Below are 22,630 nucleotides of genomic sequence, written 5' to 3'. Positions count from 1 at the left end.
AAGTATGAGATTGACCAGAGGACCGTGTTGCTCTAAGGAGATTAACATAAAAATATTGGTTAAGTTTACGGGCTTACACAAAAAGATTGCATTGCCTTACATTACAAATGTCATAACATAACCCAAATCTGCCAAAGCATCAACTCAATTCGACAATTTTTACAAAATTTCCAACAAACTCTGTCGCCATGTCCAACAAAACTTGCATGGTAGGTTCTTGTGCTATCGAAGGCCTGAAGGCACTGACTGATAAGCTGAATGCCAAGGTCGTGGAGAAGATCAACGATACCCAGGAACTGGTGATGGTGAATGACTTCGCCAGGGAAACCAATGAGACCCTCATAAATAAAAGCTTGAAGGATAGGTGAGTAAGTTTGAAAGTTGAGGATTTCTTGGTAAGTACACAATAACGAAATTCAAATTCAAAAATATCTTTATTCAGTTGGTAACATAGTTACACTTTCAATCGTCAATTTTTACATAACGAATGTCTCATCCGCCTAAAACTACTGCAGTTTCACACAACCTGTATAGCCAGGGAAAAGTAGCTGCAAGAAAAACCTCGGCACAGGGCCCCGGATATTCTTAAAAAAATACATAACATACTGTAACACAATTGAGTAATTTGGGTGCCTGATAGGGTCCCAGATTAAATAATCAACTAACCTTATAATAACGATTTCAACTCGTTATAATCTGGAAGCCTTCAAGGCTAAAGTGAGTAGGCATTTGCTAGGTAAGCGCGATTCACCCTAGACCACATCGTCATCATCAGGTGAGATTGTGATCAATCAATCAAATCATTGATTGCACAAATATGGTATTATAGGTGGTAACAATAAATAATATTTAAGTACTTACAGCATATTTCGCCATAACATAGGCATGCAAATTTGTTAGTGTACTAACAAGTCAAAGAGTAAAATTAAAATAGTCAAAATACAATGAAAACATACAATTACAAATACTCTAATAGTTAAGTACATGTCAAAAATCAATCGCGAACCTATACCTATTATTAAAAAAAAAACTTTTTTACTACTCAAATGGTAAATTCTGAATGTCCATGGGAAAACCTACTCCTTATTCCTCCCAGAATAGCAGACATCGCTTCATGGCGCTGGGTCTTCAGTGACCTGTCCCAACGTCTAGACGAGTCAGTTAAAGCTCTCAAACACGAGCAAAAGGCTATCAAAGTGGTAGTCCAGAGAATCGACGACGAGATAGAACAACATGCTAAGATCAAACCAGGCTGTTTAGGCCCCGGCATGGATTCTGTTGAGAAGGCCGTTATGAAGGTAAGGAAGGAATGACGGACTTTCCAGGGTACGTTCCCCAAAAATAATATAGATGGCGCTGTCGAGAATTAGCGTGATAATTACCTATTTTCTCATTAATCAGTTAAGTACGGTCACGAGCATTAATATGTATACACTTTGGTACCATGTCACATTAACTTTTTTGACAAATTGAACTGTAAGTCTTACCAAATGTCAAATATGTTAGTGCGACAGAGTCCTAAAGTGGGTACATTATATTGCTCATGACTGTACATAATAAGGTAGTTTCCAACTAGTCAAATCAGTTACTTTTTACTAAACGTCAAAACACGAAATGACTATGGAATTTGTATGAAAAAGCAACCTGTGACTTCATAGAAAAACGTGACAATTTCGTACTTATTATTGAGTACATTTTCTTTATTAAAATTTATAAATAAGTTAAATAGAGAATAGAAAACGTTTGTTGTCACCTTTAGATCATCTGTTTTTATTTACTTAGTAATCAGAATTTCATAAATTATCTTTGACCTACGAAACTACCCAATTATTCAAAAAATATGATATAATGGCAGAAGCATGTACTTATAAAAATAATTGTTGCTCTCTACATTTTTGGATCATATTATGTGCTACCTATATTGCTTCTAATTATTTTGATTAGAATAATAAATAGGTAGAAGATGTAGTTGTGCTAGGTGTAATAAAAAGGGTCATCATTTGTACCCAAAAGCAAAGATAAAAAAAGATGCATAATATGTCTGTTATCCATGAAATGAAAAGGTAAAACGAAGGAAACCTTTTCCAGTGCCATCTTTATTGTTTTTAGCCTGGAACGTATATTATTCCGTGCTTCGGAGGGCACGTTAAGCTGTTGGTCCCGGCTATTAGCCGTAAAAACACCTCCACCAACCCGCAGTAGAGCAGCGTGGTGGAGTATGCTCCATACCCCCTCCGGTTGATTGAGGGGAGGCCTGCGCCCAGCAGTGGGACGTATATAGGCTGTTCATGTATAGGTATTAGCCTAGAATGTCCATCATTATCCGGCTAAGTAGTACCTACGTATATATAGATAGGTACTATTAAACAGACTCAGTACAGTACAATTAGTCAGTATTAGGTATACCTATTTCAATAAAGATAACATTTTAGAATAGCCTCAATGCGCGGTAAGAAAATTTAGATCTGTCAAAGTACGTCAGCTAGTGTTGTGACATTGTGGCATAGTGATGTATCAGTCGAGATTAGGTCGATCGATTCTTTTCTGTCTAGCAGTACCTACCATTTGAGGCAAATTGTAAAAAAGGAATGCATGTTGCATGGTGTATATAGGTACTATTCACCTCTACCCACTCCTGGCATGATAGTATGTATATTATGTGGTTGTTATGTGTTATTCATACATAAACTCACGCCTATTTCCCACCGAGGTCTTCTTCTTCTTCTATCGTGTGGGTTGTGAGGTGAATTACCAACCTCATTAACCCTGGTGTCAGGGTTATTATGAGCCGCCAAAGGCCCCTGACATGGCTCATGTAACGACTAATTACTTACATCAGTAAGTTATAACCGGGACCAACGGCTTAACGTGCCTTCCTAAGCACGGATCATCTTACTTTAATGCATCAGCCTATAATGTCCTAACCAAACTAGGGATCACAAAGTGATTTTTGTGATATGTCCCCACCGGGATTCGAACCCGGGACCTACGGATCGTGAGCCCAACGCTCAACCACTGGACCACGGAGGTCGTCCGGAGCGATCGTGACACATTTTTCTTGTATGTGTCATTCATTGTCTTAGATTTCTACCCAACTGCGGGAAGCAAAAAAGGGGGTTATGTGGTTGATCGCTATATATATTATGTTTAACATCGAATTCAGTACCTACACAACTTTTTCAGGAATTCACCTTCCTTTGCGACCAAAAGGCGTCGTTCGAGAAAATGATTACTGTAATAGATAAACAGGTTGCAAATACGGAGAATATAAAAAACCGTGTCAACCATGACATAGCGAAGAAGGACGAGACCCTGGCCAGGGAGGAGTCTTGCGCCAACATCACCAAGTCCAGTCTCACAGGAATATGTGGAAAGAAGAAGAAGAAAAAGTGAGTTGGTTGCCTGGAAGAGATTGCTACTTGGCAGTAAGGCCGCTTGTTGACTCTTCTATTCCTCTTGTGTTTGTCCTGTGTGTGCAGTAAAGTGTTTATATTATGTTGAAAATGGTAGTGGTTAAAGCGTTAGGCGCACGATCTGAAGGTCCGGGTTCGATTCCCGTTGGGGACGTTGTCCAAGTTACTTTGTGAGACTGTCCTTTGTTTTGTACGGGCATTAGGTATTACAGGAGTGAGTTTATCTACATATATTTATGATATAGTTACTAGCTTTTGCCCGCGATTTCGCTCGCACTAAATTCGGGGTAACACGGTTCCTAATGTACGGTCACGAGTATTAATATATGTATACACTTTGGTACCATGTCACATTAACTTTTTTGACAAATTGAACTGTAAGTCTCACTAAATGTCAAATTAGTGCGACAGAGTCCTAAAGTGGGTACATTATATTGCTCATGACTGTACCAATTTTTAGCTTCCTGAAATTGCGAAACATCCCAAAGGTATAAAATTTTACCCCTTCTTTGAAGGGGTCGGGGGCAGATTTCCAAAAAAAAAAGATTCTCGATTTTTGTATGAGTCGCAAATGGCGGACACTTTCTCGTTTTTAATATTAAGTAGTGTGGATTGTGAAAATCGATTGGAATGAAATATAAATTAATTGATGAAAAATATAAGGCGGCGTATAGAACAAAACTTCATCCCAAAAGAAACATAATACCTACTTTATCTTCAATTAATGAAGATCTTCATTACAAGATAATATTGTAGATAGGTATTTACTTACTTTTTTGAAACATTATTATGTTTCAGAGGCTCATCACTAACTCTTTGGGAAAATAAATGTATGAACTTGAAACGAAACGGCCTCAGAGCTCTGTGCAAAGCAGTTATGATTAGACAACAGGTAAGTGACACACACACTCGTATAACTCACACGCTTACACACACACACGCACACACACACTCACCATCACACACACACACGCACAGACACACCCTCGCACACACACTCACCGTCACACACAGACACACACAAATGCATTTATGGTTATTCATAATTACTTTTTAAAAATGTTTTTTCCGTTACTTATTGATTAGGCTACATTACTTAGATTTTTTTCTATTTAGCTATTTTTTCTTGTACTTGCCTATAAGTATAGGGGTTACCTATAGGTATACCTATACCTAGGGGTTACCTATAGATATACCGATAGGTGCCCAGGGTGCAGTGGAGAAGCGTGATCCCTCCGGTTGCATGAGGGGAGGCCTGTGCCCAGCTGTGAGACGTATTTTTATTTATTTATTTATCCTTTTTTCAGACATAGAAGTTCCATTTTAAAGTTTTTCCTTTAAGTACAACAACCAATCTGTGTACCTTCGGGCAAAGGCCTCCCCCATTTCTCTCCATTCTTTTTTTGTTATCCACGAATCTGGTCCAGGTCTTCGATGTCACTGTGGGACGTATATATGCTGTTTATGTTATGTATTTTTTATCCTTTGTTCCCACTAGTTCGATTCATTAGTTCGATCGTCGGACTAGTGAGAATTTTTTTTCTCACTAGTTCGACCGTCGAACTAGTGAGCATTTCTTTTCTCATTTGTTCGACCGTCGAACCAATTTAAATTTAAAAATAGTTCTACCACATTTCAATGTTTTACTAATTTCGTAATAAAATTAAAAACGCTTGGTTCGTTATAAAATATATATTCGTGTACATCTATAGGATATCTTAGATCTTCTTTCTTATCGTGTGGGCCATATGCTTTGACCATTTTTATATTTACGCATTGAGTAATATTGATATCCCTCTAATTGCAGAAACCTTCCTCGACCACTTTTAATAATTTTCAATTCTTTAGACGTCATTCCGAAAAAATAAACAGTAAGTAAACTAAACAGGCACCAATAAATAAAACGTTATCACTGCAGCGCATGACTAGTGCAATACATCATATCGCATAGTTAAACAGGCTAAAAAAGCATCTACCCTCAAAATGAAAATAAAATCTATTACCACACTCCTTCTGCAGTTAAATATGTAGGTGTTCCAAATAAATAAATGTTTATAATGTATAATGCACATACCTAGGCGATGTAGGTATAGATGCATTTAAGGAAATGTGCAGTAGACAACTTCCGGGTGATATGACGATGATTTGTGTAATCTATATGTATTGTTTATTTACTTTGTTAGGAAGCCAGCTTATAACTTATAAGTTTTTTTAAATATGTATTCGATCTAAGACAGCCTCCGTGGTCTAGTGGTTAGAGCATTGGTCTCTCGATCCGGAGGTCCTGGGTTCGATTCCCGGGTGGGAAACAGTTTTTTAAAAACTACTTTGTGAGACTTTCCCGGTTTGGTTAGGACATTGCGGGCCACCAGATTGTCCGAAAAATAAGACGATTCCGTGCTTCGGAAGGCACGTTAAGCCGATGGTCCCGGTTACTATCTATGGAGGTAGTCGTTACGAGCCACGTCAGAGGCCTTTGGCGGCTCTATAACTCTGACACCAGGGTCTGTAAGATTGGTCATCAATCTTACAACCCACACGATAAGAAAGAAGATCTAAGATATCCTATAGATGTACACGAATATATATTTTATAACGAACCAAGCGTTTTTAATTTTATTACGAAATTAGTAAAACATTGAAATGTGGTAGAACTATTTTTAAATTTAAATTGGTTCGACGGTCGAACAAATGAGAAAAGAAATGCTCACTAGTTCGACGGTCGAACTAATGAGAAAAAAAATTCTCACTAGTCCGACGATCGAACTAATGAATCGAACTAGTGGGAACAAAGGTTTTTTATGTGCAGGTAAGAGGAGCGAGAGTTCAGCTGACAATAGCTGCGCAGGCGTATGCCAACAAGGTGGAGTCAGCACTCAGAAGACGACTGCACACCAACCACTTCAAACTGCAAGAGATTGAATGGCAAAGACAAGAGGTAGCACTCTCTTTAATTTTCATACAAAATAACAAAACGAAGTATAACAGCCTCCGTGATCTAGTGGTTAGAGCGTTAGGCTCACGATCTGGAGGTCCGGGTTCGATTCCCGATGGGGACATTGTCGAAAACTGTCCTTTGTTTGGTAAGGACTTTTCAGGCTTGAATCACCTGATTGTCCGAAAAAGTAAGATGATTCCGTTCTTCGGAGGGCACGTTAAGCCGTTGGTCCCGGCTATTAGCTGTAAAAACACCTCCACCCACCCGCATTGGAGCAGCGTGGTGGAGTATGCTCCATACCCCCTCCGGTTGATTGAGGGGAGGCCTGTGCCCAGCAGTGGGACGTATATAGGCTGTTTATGTATGTATGTAACAAAACGAAGTATCACGCCTTTATTCCCGAAAGGGTAAGCAGATGTGTATGGAACCTACGCCCAATCCTTGCGAGCTATAATAATAGTGGTTGGTGTCACACCACATTTAGATAAGATTGTCTGTGCCTCTTGTCGGTGCCTCTACGTATTGGCTTCGGCCCCACGCACGCCTTCCAAAAGTCAGGGACTCCATAGGCCCGAGACATGAAACGACAGTTACATACACTTTTAATTATTTTTGTATATGTGACAAATAATAGGAATTAAATACATTAGTCAGTAATTCACTTAATTTTCAATAATCAAATTTACGTCCTTGGAATATTGGAGATACCAATTTAATGGTAACACTTACGTCATAAAGGGCTAGCAATGGCGGCTTGTCATAGGATTGACCATACCTGCCGGGGCGCGAATTATATTGAGCGCTTTGACCAATAAACGATACGAATACTATCTACGTAGATAGAAGTCAAACGTCTATTGGTCGAAGGCCGCGATATAATTCGCGCCGCGCGCGCCGCGGTTACCGTGCAGAGCCAGGTCGTCTTATACCATGTACTAACCAACTTAATCGACCAATTTTCAGTCCTTGCGTGACCTTCAATGCTTAGAGGAAGAAACCCTGAACACTGAACAGAGTTTATTAGCCAATATGGAACAAGAACGGGTGGTGGAAGCTAAGTTAGCTGATAGAAGCTTCCGGCCCCCAGGGGAACTTACCAGAGACGAGGTTGATAACCGGCTGAGGGGAGAACTGGCAAGGGTCCGACACTTCGTCAGAGATCTGAGGTCCAATCTCAGTGAGATCAAGTAGGTATACCTACCTACTAAAGGTAATACAAAATCGTTTCATGCGGAAAGCCACGGGAGCTCCGTGGTTCCTTCGCAATGAAAATTTGCACATTGACCTAGGTCTGCCAACCATTGCCCAATGGCTCAAATTAGCTTCAAAAAGTTTTTTTCGATTCTGCTCCGCACCACCCAAATCCCCTGGTAATTGCGGTTTCCGAATACATCCTACTTAGAGACGGTACTGAAAAGTATCGGCGTCCGAAGGATGTAATATACGATCCCGACGACCCGATTACTCTAGCCATAGAGGCAGCCAATCAGCTCGCGACACCAAACACTTCAGGACCCCGATACCGACCCCGCCGGCGGGGTCGACGACCTCCCTCAATCAGCCCTCCCTCAATCAGCGCTTATCGCTATCGACCCACTAGGGTCGTTTATTTCTATCAAATATTTGCCTCTCAGACGACGCCCTGAGCCGAGGTTCGCGCCTAACTGGGTACCCTCAGGCCTGTTGTCTTAAAACGTTGTACCGAGTGAGAGCCTCCAGCGCTCCCCATTTGTCCGGCCAAGTAGTTAATGCCACCTGCGGCAAATCTACAATAAGTCACGTCAAAAAAAAACTACCTACTAAACTTCCTACGTATAATCAAAAAAATGGCTCCAAATTCAAAACAATATTGATTGAAAACAATAGGCTCTAGAGCAATAAGTCCGCCCGAGTTGTAATTTGTGGAGGTAGTTGAAATCAATCATTAAAATTAATTAGTCCTCACTAACTTGACAGTGACGTCTTACCTATTTCCCGGACCGTTTTTAAAAATAAAAGCACATGCAAGAAGTAATTAATATTGTTGATCGAAGATTGTGGGTTAGTCAAGGTGTTCGGTTTAGTAACCGACCCATTCGACAGACTTTTCAAGCCGGTTAGCTCATGTAGACTTGTGACTTGATCTAAAAGAACATGTTATAAAACAGGCTTTACATTGTCAATCGTAAAATCAATAACAGTAGGAAAGTAATGGGTATTTAAAGACTTTGCTGTTTCGGTGGTTGGACGTGGTTATGTGGGACTCCCCGGGTGTCGCCACCCGGTATACCCACTAAAACCCAACGGTGTTCCTCTTTGCCGCCGTGTGGCGGGGATACGGGAACGCAATTGCACACAACCGCGTCCCCGCCGGCATGGCCTTGCCACCTCACCTAAGTACTTATTATGACCGTGAACTTACCTACTTATGAAAGTTCAACTAACAAAGTCTCCATTTCTCTCTCTTTAGAACTTTGAAGGACCATTTGCAAATTACAATGGCGAAAATGGATTGTGTTGCTGCCGATATACAACAAGTTGTTCAACTGGACGAAAAGAGGATGGTCGCCAGGTCTGTTCGAGGTTCGAAGTATCCGTAGCTCGTCATCATACTTACATCTGGTGCTGATTCCTGGACAGTCATGAGCAATATCATGTACCCACTTTAGAACCCTGTCGCACTATCATATTTGACATTTAATGAGGCTTACGGTTTAAATTGTCAAAAAAGATAATGTGACATGGTTGCAAAGTGTATACAAATATATGTGTGTGTGTGTGTGTGTGTGTAGTGTGTAAAGTGTGTGTGTGTGTGTGTGTATGTGTGTACTCGTGACCGTACACACCATCTAATTTTATTTTAATTTATACGTGTCACTTTCTTACCCCCTGAAAAAGAAAGAGACGGGTAATTGACAGACATGAAATTTATGGAACACACTACACGTAGGGATTGCAATCCGGAAAAACGGATCCGGTAATCCGGCGGATCCGGCATCATTTAATGGTTACCGGATCCGGTACCAATATACCGGATGGGATGGGAATCCGGTCGGATTGAAAATGACGCCGGATTGCAATCACTAAACACACGACAAATTTAGGCAGAAATTTATTTTTTATTGTATAATATTAATTTATTGGCCACCAACCTGACAGAATTAATTCGACAACACGCGTCAAGGGTTACATATGAGTGAGATGCCTATTTTATTCGCTCGGGTTATTCATTAATTTATTCATTCGTCCTAAACTTAACAGTTGTCATTATCAGTCCCTTTCCTTTTCGGCGGATAAGAAAATGACGGGTATAACTTACCTACAATAAAATTAGGATGTGTCTGCACGAATCGAGGCCATTACCTACTTTAATAAGATACGTACCTACTGTGATTTTCGTTCTTGTGTAGGTACTGTCACTGGCTTGTGTGGGTGTTAATGGCCGTGCGTGAGTGTGGTCGGTTCGCTTGAATTTTCGTATTTTGAATTCTTTGAGGATTCGGTTTTTGCTGACAGATTGAAGCCGACGACACACACATTTTCTCTATTTTGACTTCTGAGGTCCGTCAGACCTCGAGCAGAAGTTACAGGGAACAATCCCATTTTCTTAGAAGTATTTAAGATCCTTTCTCATTAAAAAGTTCATGGAATATCTGCACATTGACCAAGTCTGCCAACTATTGCCCAATGGCTCAAATTAGCTTCAAAACATTTTTTCGATTCTGCTCCGCACCACCCAAATCCCCTGTTAGATGCGGCTTCCGAATACATCCCGCTTAGGGATGGTGCTGAAAAGTATCGGCGCTTGAAGGACGTTAAATAGTCCTATGGCTATGGTGGCCAATCAGGAGCAACACCCTACTACTTCAGGACCCCGATACCAACCAAGCCGGCATTGTGGTCGAAGATTTCGCCCATCTTATCGCTATCGACCCACTAGGGTCGATCAATTCTTTCAAATTTATAATCCTCTCAGACGACGCCCTGAACCAAGGTTCGCGCCCAACTGAGTACCTTCAGACCTGTTGAATGCAACGTAATACATGCCTGTCTCTTATTTTAACTGAGAACGTGCAAATTATAGAAGGTAACACGCAATAATCTATTACACTCACCACAGTAACTATCTGCGCAGGTTTGGAGACGTATCAAGCGTGTGCAGTCCGTCGTGCAGGAGTCAATCTACATCAGAAGACAAGAGAACTAAGAAAGCCAACATGGATTCAGCACTCCACACTATCAAGGAGGAAAATGAAAATGAAAGTGAAGACGACGATTATCCATTTCCCTGATAAATTATTGATTTTTTATTTTCCATCATTTTTCACCATACTTTCTCTATCTCTTTTACCTCTGTAAAAATTTTACTTGTTAGGTTTGTCCGAAATTTACCATACCTGCTCTAAACACTTTTTTCATGTCTCAAAATATTTCCGTCTCTCTGACGTGTCAAATGAGTAAATGAGTCGAAACTAAAACTTCTTGAGATAAACGACCAGAAGTTTGTTTCGTCTTAACATCAAAAAGTTTTGCGACATCATCCTCTTAATTGTGGGTAGGGTCGTAACCCCTAATAAGGTACCCATCAACACTTACCTACCTTAATACCCTTTGTTTGAGTGCCTGCGTTTATAATAATAATAATTTCTTTAGGACTATTTATACAGGGTGTTAGTAATATCGTAACGAACACTCAGGGGGATGATTTAGACCATGATTCTGAGTTAATATCAAGTGGAATTTTTCGTCGCAAAATTCATGATTTTTTTTAGTTTTTTTTTAAATTATTTTCAATTCTATAATTTTGCGATGAAACATTCCACTTGATATTAACTCAGAATAATCAGCTGAATCATCCCCCTCAGTATTCGTTACGATGTCACACCCCACACAAGTACATACGGTAGCCATACAAGTAGGTATGGGTGTTAGTGACACCGTAACGAATACTGAGGGGGATGGTTCAGACCATGATTCTGAGTTGATATCAAGTGGAATTTTCAGTCTGAATATTCCTGAAATTTTTTGTGTTTTTTTTAATTATTTTCAATTCCATACTTTTGCGACGGAAAATTCCACTTCATATCATCTCAGAATCATATCCTCAATCACCCCTCAAAGTTTTCGTTACGATGTCACTAACACCCTGTATTTGGTAACAAACAGTGAGTGTTGTAAACGAGCTATGATTGGTTGATCGTATTTTGGAAATAGTTCCTGTTTAAGTATTGTACTTATTATAAATGTCAAAGCTGGTATCCGATTCCAATGTTCGTTTCCAAATATAAAGTTTATGGAGACAGATATAAATAATTATTATTATTACACGTTGGTATTTTGTTTTACAATCCCAAATTCCATATTTTGTTTTAGCGTCGCAATCTAAATAAATAGCTTATTGTGCTCCTCTTTAGGTATGGTACTCAAGAATGCATTAGTTATTATAACAACAAATAACTAACAGTATTGTTTTGAAAAAATATTTAAAGGTTATTATGGGACCTTTGCATTTTTCCCTTAGATTTTTACTTTGTTTTAAGAATATAGTTTACAATTTTATAATTATTATTAGAAATCAAAGATAGAAATGTATTTTGAAATTTATTTAGGAAACAAAACTAATAATTATTTAACAATATTACAAACCATGTGCCTAGCTATAACTTACGATTGGGTTGCAAATTATACATGTATGTGATTGTGGTAGGTGTATGTCATATCATATCAAATATTGAATTTATATCTGTGATATTAGATATGTTGAAATTTCAATTTATAAGCAATGTAGTAGGTACATAGTATTGGAATTCAAATCTGCTGTAAGTCAGGTATAGCTTTAAAAATATTACATATACATGTAACAATGCAATGTAATTTATTATTATTATATGACATTTAGCATGTAACTTTAACAATAAAATACCAAAATTTTGTATTATATAGTTGTTCTTATTTTGCATGGGTGCGGGTAGATGACATTTTATTATCAGTGTACCAAAATGTTGTACATTTTATTCTATACATACATGGCAAAACTATATAAAAATATATTTATTTTTCATTCTATTACACTGCATAAAATGGCACCTTTAGTAAGAGTGGGAACTTCAAAAAGCAGTGACATAAATCCAATGATGTATGTACTATTATCATTGAATCTAAATGATACATAAATAACAAAATAAAGATTGCAACAATCTCATTATTATAATTAATAATATCCCACGAAAATATACTTACATAAATTTCAAAATAATCGTCAAATCATTCATGCTTGGATATAAATAACTTGTGATTTTACTGTTAAGCTTAATTAACAAAATAATTAAAGGAATATTGAACACAACCTGGCAACATTAGCATATTTGGGGAATGTCTAAACATAAAATTTAAAATTGATTTATAATATGAATATTTTGTTAGTTCCAAGTGTAGAGAGGAAAAAGCATAAAATTGTTAGTTTCCCGAACTTATGTGCAATATTAACAGTACATCATTTTCTTATTAAATAATTCACTGACTGTGAAATAACATTCCATTATTCCATATAACAATTCAATATATTTGTAGTGAGATAAAAATAATGAATTAATTGTGTAAGTGCTCAGACTACGACTCTGTATTTTCATCAACTTCAAGTTTATTTCAGGCAAGCAATCTATATACATATTATTCTATAGTTATATCAGTCAACAGCCAAACTGAAAACAAGTTGAAGATGATGAAATTACAATATTAAATTACAAGTGCACCATACTAAAACACTCATATTCAGCCCTATATGAATATAAATAATTTGAATAAATAATATTGTTGTTGACTTTCAAACTGTCTTAATACACAATAAGCATTGTAGATCAGTGTCTACAAAACTGGCTGAATACAAGCACAGTGTGCAAGCGCCAAAGTAGAAAAATAAAAAATAAATAAACAGCTATTTTTGGTGAAATCAAGCCAACTAAAACATAACAAACAAAAATGTCTTTGTCATAATTTATTAACTAAAGTGACTTAAGTGTGAATCGCTGTTGATGTGATCTTCAATACTCTGAGCATTGCAGATGATCTCTATCTGACAGGTGTTGCAGAACGCATTGTTCTCATGTTCATTTGTCAGATAGTCCTCAATTGAAATTTCATGGTCCTCAATCAAGTCCTCCATCTCCGAAAACCAATCTACATGCTGTTCATCATCGTCAATATGCTCCAGTATACCTTTGACAGTATTCTCTAGATATATATCACATACCTTGCACCAGACCTCGTCGTTATTTTCTACAGGAAAAATTCCATTCAAAGGTTTGAGTTTGTCACAGACATTGGCCCTGTGGTTGAAGCTGTTGACGTGTTCCTCTATGTTCAGGAGTGCGCAGTCGATCGTCGTGTTGCATACCTCGCAGTAAACCTCGTCTTTCTCGCCAGATAAGTAGGGTTCGAGGCTGATGAACTCCCCATCCACGAGGTCCTCTATCGCAGTCATCCAGTTAGCGTGGTCGTCGCCGTCGATGTGCTTCGAGACCGATTCATCTTCGGTGAGAGTATGCTTGCACGGCTTACAATACAGCACGTCGTTATTGAAGCTTATCCCGTTCGTGGCCATCAGTTCTATGTTCTCTTTGTGCTTCGTTCCATTTGTGTGCTGTTCGATACATTTGCTGGCCTTCGGTATGTAGACACCGCAGAAAACGCAGCGCACTCTCGTCTTTGAGTTGGCATCAGCTAAGATCCCGTATAGCAAGCTTGTTTTCATTATTTTTTGAGTTTTTATACAGATTTCGTCGGATTTTGTAGAGGACTCCTAACGCCAGCGAGGTAAAATAGATAAAATACTTGGAATTTCGTATTTTCTAGCAAACGAATTTTTTTGTGATTAGTTTGCTTGCTTGACAGAAAAATAAATGAATGAATTGCTTTGAGTGAATGAATGAAAAGATGATAACTGATTTGTGTTGTGACTGATTTTATTTTCAGGGATGTCACTTTTGATTTGATTTTGTCTATTTTTTGCTCATTTTTTGCAAAACGGAATTTGGAACATAAAGGAACTAAGATAAAAAGTATATTTGTTTAGCAAGGAACTCAAATGTTAGATGCTGTCCATTTACTTGACGAATTTAGGGGCGTTTGGGGGTTAAAAACATGAATATTCGGATTTAAGACTAGGCAGTATAAACAAACTATCTACAACATTGGGCAAAAAAGAAATAAATTGTCAAATTGCAAATGTCAGTTTGTGGTCGGTCAATGTCAGCGGTAGCGATGGGTCGTTATCGGTTTTTGAGATAACGTAACGTAAGCGTTATGTGATTTCCAATAACTAGTTTCTTAACTAGTGATTTTTATAACTAGTTATTTTCACAACGTTCTGAAGCAAACGTGATAATTGTAACGTAAAATCGTTTGGTTAGGTAGCAGTATAACTTAATTCTTCTTCACGCACACGTACGTTTTACATTACTCGTTTTACTCCTTTACGTTGTCAAAGCTATGTGTAAGGTGGTCAATGTAAAACGTCGTTTTCATCTTGTCATTACGAATATTGTAAAACCAGTGATTTTGCGTGAGTAGTGAAAGTAGTCAAACATCGACGCTATGCCTTAAACATAAGAGTGAATTCGATTTAACTTTATGGCGTTGTGATTAAAAGAGTTATTGAAGACTGATGCCTATTTCGATCGTTTAAATGGCGTTATGAATATCACTAGTTTTTGTTGTAGTGGAAAACGAGTGATCACTGTTCGAGCTCGTAACTGCATATATAACCAGTTATGGTTAATAACGCCCATCGCTAGTCAGCGGCCGCAGCGCCGCCGTATATTTTATTGCTCGATTTGTTTTAGACTTGGTGTGTCTTTTCAGAAAATACCTACATAAGACTCGTACAATTCCAAAATGTTGAAGGACTCGGAAGGAGAGCATGGAGTGCTGGAAAATGCAGCGGAAGTAATTGAAGAACTGGAGGTATAGACTTTCATCAATTATACCTATCTTGTCTACCCACACGTCGAAGTACGGGCATATGGTATCAAAAGGGAACTTTATAGCAATAATAACATAAATATATGGCTTAGTGTCAAATAAGAAGATGCTAAATAGGAAAGTTAAGCTCTTCCTATTATATTTATCCAAACAAACAACTTAATACTGATTTACAAGCAATGTTCCATTCTATTTCCATTTACCTATCTTTACTTAATTTTCACATAGTCATTTAACATAATATAATGTCTTGTTGCATTTCAGAAAGAACTTAAAGAGCTCTACTTGTTCCGGAACCTGTTTTTTGACAACCACCCTATAGAACAGGCCAATGAAAAGAACAAGCTTGTAGATGAAAAAAAAGATGTCCTACTGGAGAAGTTTGAAAAAATTGATGGTAAGACTAATATAAAGTAATGAGATTTATAAATTTTTCGAAAGAAAGAGAAAGAAGAGGTGCTATAGATAAAATTGACTTATGTACTATTATATTTTGTTTTAGAATTATTATAAAAGATTAAATGGATGAAAATCCAATAAAATTCTAACATATACCTATATGCTAATAAGAAACAAATCGGTTATAAGGAACAAGAGTTACATTTTATCTTTTTTTCGTAATTGTTAATTAGTCTTTGTATACCCTGGATGATCAGGGTGCTGTCACATATTACTTAGACAAAATTTTATATTTATACTTAGTCATTTGATTTATTACAGCGGACGTTCAAATTCCACAACCTCTTCGTGCCAAGTTCTTCTGTCTCAAAGGTCGTTGCTACAACATAAATCCTCTGTATGATGCTAGAGCGATGCAGTGTCTCAGTCGTGCTGTCAAATTGAATCCAAGCATGGTTGACTCGTGGAACGAATTGGGGGAATGTTACTGGAAAAACATGAACGTGAAGGAAGCCAGGGCCAGTTTCGAAGGAGCTCTCAAACAAGTTTGTTTTACGTATTTCATAGACCAACCTTTATGAATCCCAGTCTTGGACCCGGCTTGCTGTATGGACCTTACTTCATTATACCACAGATTTTATGCACCACCGTGTATTTTATTGGGTGTGTAAGAAAATAAAAATTGTATAAAAATTATTTATTTTTTATAAATGTATTGGCTTAAGTCCTCAATCTCTTATACAAATATTATTATCCGACAGCACAGACATAAGGAACACTCTTTAATGTATAATTTATTAATTGGCTAATTGCTATTCCAGGAAAGGAACCGGTTATCTCTTCGCTGTCTTTCCATCATTTTAAGACAAGAGAGCGGAGCCCGCAGAGGCAAAGAAGCCACTGCAGTTATTCAGAAAAGCGTAGAACTGGCCAAGGAAGCGGTGTCTCAGGATACCAAGGACGGAGTGTCATGGTCTGTGTTGGGAAATGCATACTTGTGTCAGTTCTTCATGGTGGCCCAAGAACAGGCTACGTTGAAACTTTGCATGAGTGCGTATAAACAAGCCGAACAAGATCCAATTGCAAAAGGACAGCCAGATTTGTATTACAACAAAGGCATTGTAAGTATGTTTTTTTTTTTTTTTTTTTAAATCTAATTTTTGTCGAGGCTTGAGCCACTCTTGGTGGTTATGCCAGCCTCATAGTTTAGAGCGTTTAATTCGAGTATGTTTTGTTTTTAACATAAACTACTTAAGAACTATGTTCATATTTAAATCATATACCCATTTATCATGTGTGTAATCCTTAATTCATCAGCTGTGATAGTTGGAAGAAAGCCTATGGTTTTCTAAATCGTTTTTCTAATTATGTTTGGATCATTGTAAAAAACCGGACCTGTCAAATCTTCAGGTTAGGTAAGCGGACCCTGTAAAAAACGGGATAACGCTAGAAAGATGATGTATGTATGTAATCCTTAATTGAGTAGTATCCTATGTCAATGATAAATTATTATTACTAAATAAAGACAAATCTAAAACTGACGTAACACATTTACTTTTTTCTCTTAACTTATTTATGAATTTTAATCAAGAAAACCCTCATATAAGTCTGACAGTTTATCACTTTTTCTATGACGTGTGCTTTTTGATACAAACTCCATAGTAATTTAGTGTTGTGATATTTAGTAAAACAACTGATTTGACTAGGTGGAAACTAGCATAATGGGACTAAGTCTGAAGGATTTAAATAGGTCATGTGCACTTTCCAACATATTCCAGGCGTTGAAATATGATGAATGCTATGAAGAGGCACTGGAGAGCTTCGACTATGCCTGCCGCTTGGACCCACCGTGGAAGCCTCCCAAGCAGGAGTTGGCCACACTGGTCCAATACCTCAATGGGACCAACGAGCTCGTACGGACCAAGGGCAAGATCAAGACGAAGAAATTGCAGCAGATGGTTCAGGTATTTTTTTTTCTTTCAAAGGATAACTGACCTCATCGTCCCCAGTGTCAGGGCACACTCCGGACACATCATACAAACAACCTAATTTTACACAGACACTACACATTGGCATTGAGAAATCAAAAATCATATACATTTATTCAACATAATTATCATGGATAAACTTGTTGAAGGTCAATATAACATTTTTGAATTACGTCATTTCGCAAGGTGTTATGGCTGAGGAGAAGAAATGACAAGAAACTGCAACAGCAACACATCTTTTAAAAACCAATGAGAGTATACATTACAAGTCATTTAATAACTAGAGGTACACATTCAATACCATTCATTATCAACTATGTGTGTGACGTCTGAGGGCTGCCAATTACAATACCTAATTTAACTGTAATTACTTAGATGGATAGTACTACACAAATCACAAACAAGAAATTTTGAATAATGAAGGGCTACAATAAACAAGAAATCAACTATATATAACTGTATTTGCGATCATCAGTAATTGGCAATGTATTTATTTCAGTAAATACATACATACCAAAGCAATAAGCCCACACATTGTACTCTTCTATTACTCTTTTGTTTGTAATATTTTATTTCCTGTTTGTGCAATAAAATATTTGTTATGTGTTGGTATTCCAGAAATAGTAAAATTAAAATAAATAAAAATTTCATTTCAGTCAATAGACAAGAAGATGCTCGGCATATACGCGCCGGATGTTTTGCATACGTTCGGTTCCCGCCGGAATGTCTCTCTGGAACAGACCCGCATAGATGCGCTGCAAGTTGGCAGCAATGAGTCGAGGTTGCTATTGGGGCGCGTTGTGGGCTCCATACATAACGAGAGCGCTGTCCCTTTGTGAGTATTAAGATTCTCCATCACCGGAAGCATACGGACGCTCAACCATTGAAACGGCCTCTGTCAGTGGTTGAGCGGTTAACTCACGATCCGGAGGTCCCGGGTTCGAATCCCGGGGACATATCACAAAAATACTGTGAGATTCCTTTTTTGGTTAGGACATTACAGGCTGATTGTCCACCCGCACGCTGAAGGCTCTCACCCGGTACAACGTTTAAGACAACAGGCCTGAGAGTGCCCAGTTGGGGGCGACCCTCGGCTCAGGGCGTCGTCTGAGAGGAAAAATATTTGAAATAATTAATCTTTATTTCTAAAATCCATCATCAATCTAATCTTTATTTTTAAAATATTTGAAATAGTGGGTCGATAGCGATAAGCGCTGAATGAGGGAAATCGTCGACCACGCCTGCGGGGTCGGTATCGGGGTCCTGAAGTGTTTGGGGTCGCGAGCTGATTGGCTGCCTCTACGGCTAGAGTAATCGGGTCATCGGGATCGTATGTTACGTGCTTCGTGTACCCTCAGCACACCCTAGAAGCTATGGAGCTTCTAAAAATGTCATCTGTCTCATTCTTTCTTAGCCTATGTACAAAAGTATAGACAGAAACAGAAAAAGTACATAGGGTAGGGTAAGATGTCATTGGGCAAAAGCCCTAGCGAGAATCAATTAAAAGTCAAGTTATTCCAAAAGTCGCGAGCGTATGTTTATGTATATATCTCTCTCTTTCCAGCACATTCGCCCTAGTGGACGAGAGCATGGAATGTGTAAGTGTGACGGTTTACAACTGGGCGGACGGCCGCGGCGCCATCATAGGGGACTGCGTTGCCATCCCTGAGCCTACACTGAGCCTGCATAAGCATGCCTCGCCACGAGTGGTGAGTACATACATATATAAACTCACGCCTATTTCCCACCGGGGTAACCTGTCTGACCTTCCAACCTGCGAATGGAAATCCAATCCAATACAGGTTAGGTTAGGTCACATCTATCTTCCGCCCTGTAGTTCCTGGCGTAAGAATAGGGCTATGGTACCCCCTGTCTGTCGTAAAAGGCGACTGAAAGGGGATCGTGGGTGGTAAGGGCGGGGGCCCGAACCGCTCAACACACGATCTCCGGGAGGGACGGCAATGCGACATGGCCTCGCATTGCTGTAAAACTGGGATGGCGTAGGGGTGGGGATCTACCCCGGGATGCGATAAAAGCAAGTGCGAGGGGAGCACCGGTGCGTTCGACAGAGATCCCGGAGCTCCCTGACTTGCACAGCAGAGGGCCATCGGAGGGGTTTTAGGGTGGTATTGGTGCTAATTCCTGTAAATACCATCTAATTTTATTTTAAGTTATATCTGTCATTTTCTTATCCGCCGAAAAGGAAAGGGACGGGTAATCGACAAGCATAAAATTTATGGAACACACGTCAATTTTAAGCACAAATCTAAACCAACCGTCTAAAAATTTTACGTCCGTCAATAACCCGACACAGTTAAGTAGACAGCACGTCAAACGGATTGCATACCAGCAACGTACCTTTTGATTCGCCCGGGTTATTCATTCATTTACTCATTCTTCCTAAAATTAAGAGCTGTGAATCATCCGTCCCTTTCCTTTTCGACGGATATGAAAATGACGGATATAACTTAAAATAAAATTAGGCGGTGTCTGCAGGAATCGGGGCCAGTATTAATAAACTAATCTTAGCTGAGACTGCCCTCAAGATCATGCTCAAGTCCCTGTTTTTATATAAGAACTGTCACATTGACATGAGCTTGAGGGCAGTCTCGAAGCTGAGATTAGTTTATTAATACCACCCTTAGTCGGTAAGAGTCCGACATAACCTTGTTGCTGCCCCGGGCGACAAGGTATCCATGAGGATTTCCCCTTCGTCACTAAATAAAAAAAGGTCACATCTATCTATCTAAATCAGCCAAAATTTATATCCAATTTCGGACGTAGGCCTCTTCCATGTTTTTCCACTTTCGACGATTTCGAGGTTATGTCACATACCTCCGAAAAATGCATTTCTCGGGTACGTGGGTTTCCTCACGATGTTTACCTTCACCGCTGAGCACGTGATAATCATTTATGATCCGTACATGAATTCGAAAACAAATTCGACGATTTGGTTTAGGCCTGTGTTGGATTCGAACCTGCGACCTCAAAGTAAGAGGCAAGCGTTCTACTAACTGGGCTACCACGGATTTTAGAGTCGTGAGCTTATGTTTATGTGAAATTATGTGTTATTTTTTCTCAATGAAAAATTGAATTGTTTTTTTTTATTACGTCTTTTTTTGTGATGAGCCATGTCAGGGGCCTTTGGCGGCTCAATAGTAACCCTGTCACCAGGGTTGATTGGGTTAGTAATCAAATTCAAATTCAAAAATATCTTTATTCAATAGGTAACATAATTACACTTTGAATCGTCAATTTTACATAACGAACGTCTCATCCGCCTAAAACTACTGCAGCTGCAGTAGGTAAATATACAGGTTGTGAGAAGCTTCTCACAACCTGTATAGCCGGGGAAAAGAAGCTGCAAGAAAAACCTAGGCACAGGGCCCTAGACGTTCTTTAAAAAAAAAACCATCTCACAACCCACATGATAGAAGGTTTTTCTCAATTTCCAGACGTATGACTTCAAGTCAGTGCGTGTGAACAACCCAATGCAGCTGCTGATAAATGGAAAGAGGGTTGGGCGCAACCAGTTTGCCAGCACAAGAGTGACGAGCACGTACGAGATACACTGAGATTACCTTTCAATGTCAAGCGGGCCGCGCTAGGTACGTCTCTTGGCATTGTTGAAGACTGAACTGTTTTATCATTGGGTGAGTGACGTGATATCAGTGGCCTAATTAGGGTGACGGGGATTTATTGACGCGAGAATTAGGGACAGATAATATTTTGTCGTATGTAAACGCTGTTTAAATAAACGAAAAAAATAATATTATTCAGGATGCCAAAGTTCGTTCATAGACAATTTATAAATACAAAAGTTATTTATTATTCTTAAAGGTACTTATCCCAGCTGTCACCCCTTTAATTTTATTATAAATTATACCTGTCATATTCTTATTCGCCAAAAAGAAAAGGGACGGATGATGCATAGCTGTTAATTTATTTTAGTGTTTTTTTTGTTAATGTGTTTATAGCCTGGATACAAGTCTTTTTAGCCAAAAATGTTAATTTTGAAACAAATGAGTGAATGAAACAATAAGCCAGACAAATCAAATAGGTATCTCGCTGGTATGCAACCCGTTTGACGTGTGCTGTCAACTGAATTCTATCGGATTGTACGACAATATTTTTAAATGTAACATTTTTGAAAGGGTTTAGGACCTGAAATTCCGTCTGCCTAAAATTTACGTGTGTTCCTAAATTGTTTAGCCTGTCGATTACCCGTCTCTTTCCTTTCCGTTGAATATGAAAATTACAGGTATAACTTCAAATTATAACATAAAAAAAATATTAATTGAATGAGCTATAGGTATTTCGCGGGCCTCCAATATAAAACGATCTCACTCAGAATTGTGGCATTTTATACCAGCACACTTAGGGCTGTTTAGATTGACTTTGTTTTACCTTTGATGGGTTTGCTCTTGGCCCCTATCCGGGTGAGAGCCTTCAGCGCTCCCCATTTGTCCGGCCAAGTAGTTAATGCCATCTGCGGCAAATCTACAATAAGTCACGTCAAAAAAAAAAAAAAGCTCTTGGCCCCAGACTTGCCCGAAGGCATTGACGAGGCCTAAGATGGAGCTCGCCCAGAAGGTGCCTGTTCACTCTGGCCTTGAAAGCACCCGGGTTATATGCATTTGGAAATACAGAAGACGGCAAAGAATTCCACTCTCTAGTGAAAAACTACTAGATCTCGCTTCGATAAGTTTTCTGACACCCTAAGGTAAAATGAGGGTTATAGTATAATCATGATAAAACGGACTTTAGCGCATATTTATCGGAATATTTATTACAATAATTCATGTTCTCTAAAGTATTACGTCAATGTAATATGTTTCTATTTCTACAATAATTGTAACAGTGAAATGTTTTGCATTCACTTAATTAATACTCAATAATATCGATCAATTTATTGTAACTGTCAACATATTTAA

The 22,630-nt window shown here is 38.6% G+C and overlaps 3 protein-coding genes across 5 annotated transcripts; 2 read left to right on the top strand and 1 right to left on the bottom strand.

The window, feature by feature from the left end:
- LOC126375501 (tektin-2-like) lies at window positions 1-12,268 on the top strand. Of its 3 annotated transcripts, none has more exons than XM_050022461.1 (8): window positions 1-364; window positions 1,097-1,298; window positions 3,184-3,389; window positions 4,212-4,305; window positions 6,223-6,351; window positions 7,315-7,538; window positions 8,801-8,913; window positions 10,466-12,268. In XM_050022461.1, the coding sequence occupies exons 1-8, from the start codon at window positions 189-191 to the stop codon at window positions 10,687-10,689; spliced, it is 1,368 nt and encodes a 455-aa protein (XP_049878418.1). In that variant the 5' UTR covers window positions 1-188; the 3' UTR covers window positions 10,690-12,268. The 3 variants fall into 3 exon arrangements, with proteins under 3 accessions (XP_049878418.1, XP_049878420.1, XP_049878419.1); XM_050022462.1 differs by having other exon boundaries at window positions 2-364; window positions 8,801-8,902; XM_050022463.1 differs by lacking the exon at window positions 8,801-8,913.
- On the bottom strand, window positions 11,919-14,252 carry LOC126375564 (uncharacterized). The gene has a single exon (XM_050022552.1). The coding sequence runs from the start codon at window positions 14,078-14,080 to the stop codon at window positions 13,328-13,330; it is 753 nt and encodes a 250-aa protein (XP_049878509.1). The 5' UTR covers window positions 14,081-14,252; the 3' UTR covers window positions 11,919-13,327.
- A 721-nt stretch (window positions 14,253-14,973) lies between these two features.
- LOC126375503 (tetratricopeptide repeat protein 5-like) lies at window positions 14,974-22,459 on the top strand. Its single transcript, XM_050022466.1, has 8 exons — window positions 14,974-15,291; window positions 15,574-15,706; window positions 16,030-16,253; window positions 16,530-16,829; window positions 17,487-17,672; window positions 18,353-18,531; window positions 19,261-19,405; window positions 21,152-22,459. The coding sequence occupies exons 1-8, from the start codon at window positions 15,223-15,225 to the stop codon at window positions 21,269-21,271; spliced, it is 1,356 nt and encodes a 451-aa protein (XP_049878423.1). The 5' UTR covers window positions 14,974-15,222; the 3' UTR covers window positions 21,272-22,459.
- Window positions 22,460-22,630: the final 171 nt, after the last annotated feature.

This window comes from Pectinophora gossypiella, chromosome 19 (genome assembly GCF_024362695.1).
Source record: "Pectinophora gossypiella chromosome 19, ilPecGoss1.1, whole genome shotgun sequence".
Lineage (NCBI taxonomy): Eukaryota > Metazoa > Arthropoda > Insecta > Lepidoptera > Gelechiidae > Pectinophora > Pectinophora gossypiella.
Note: the sequence above shows the minus strand (reverse complement) of the source record. Positions and strands in the feature narration are given on the sequence as shown.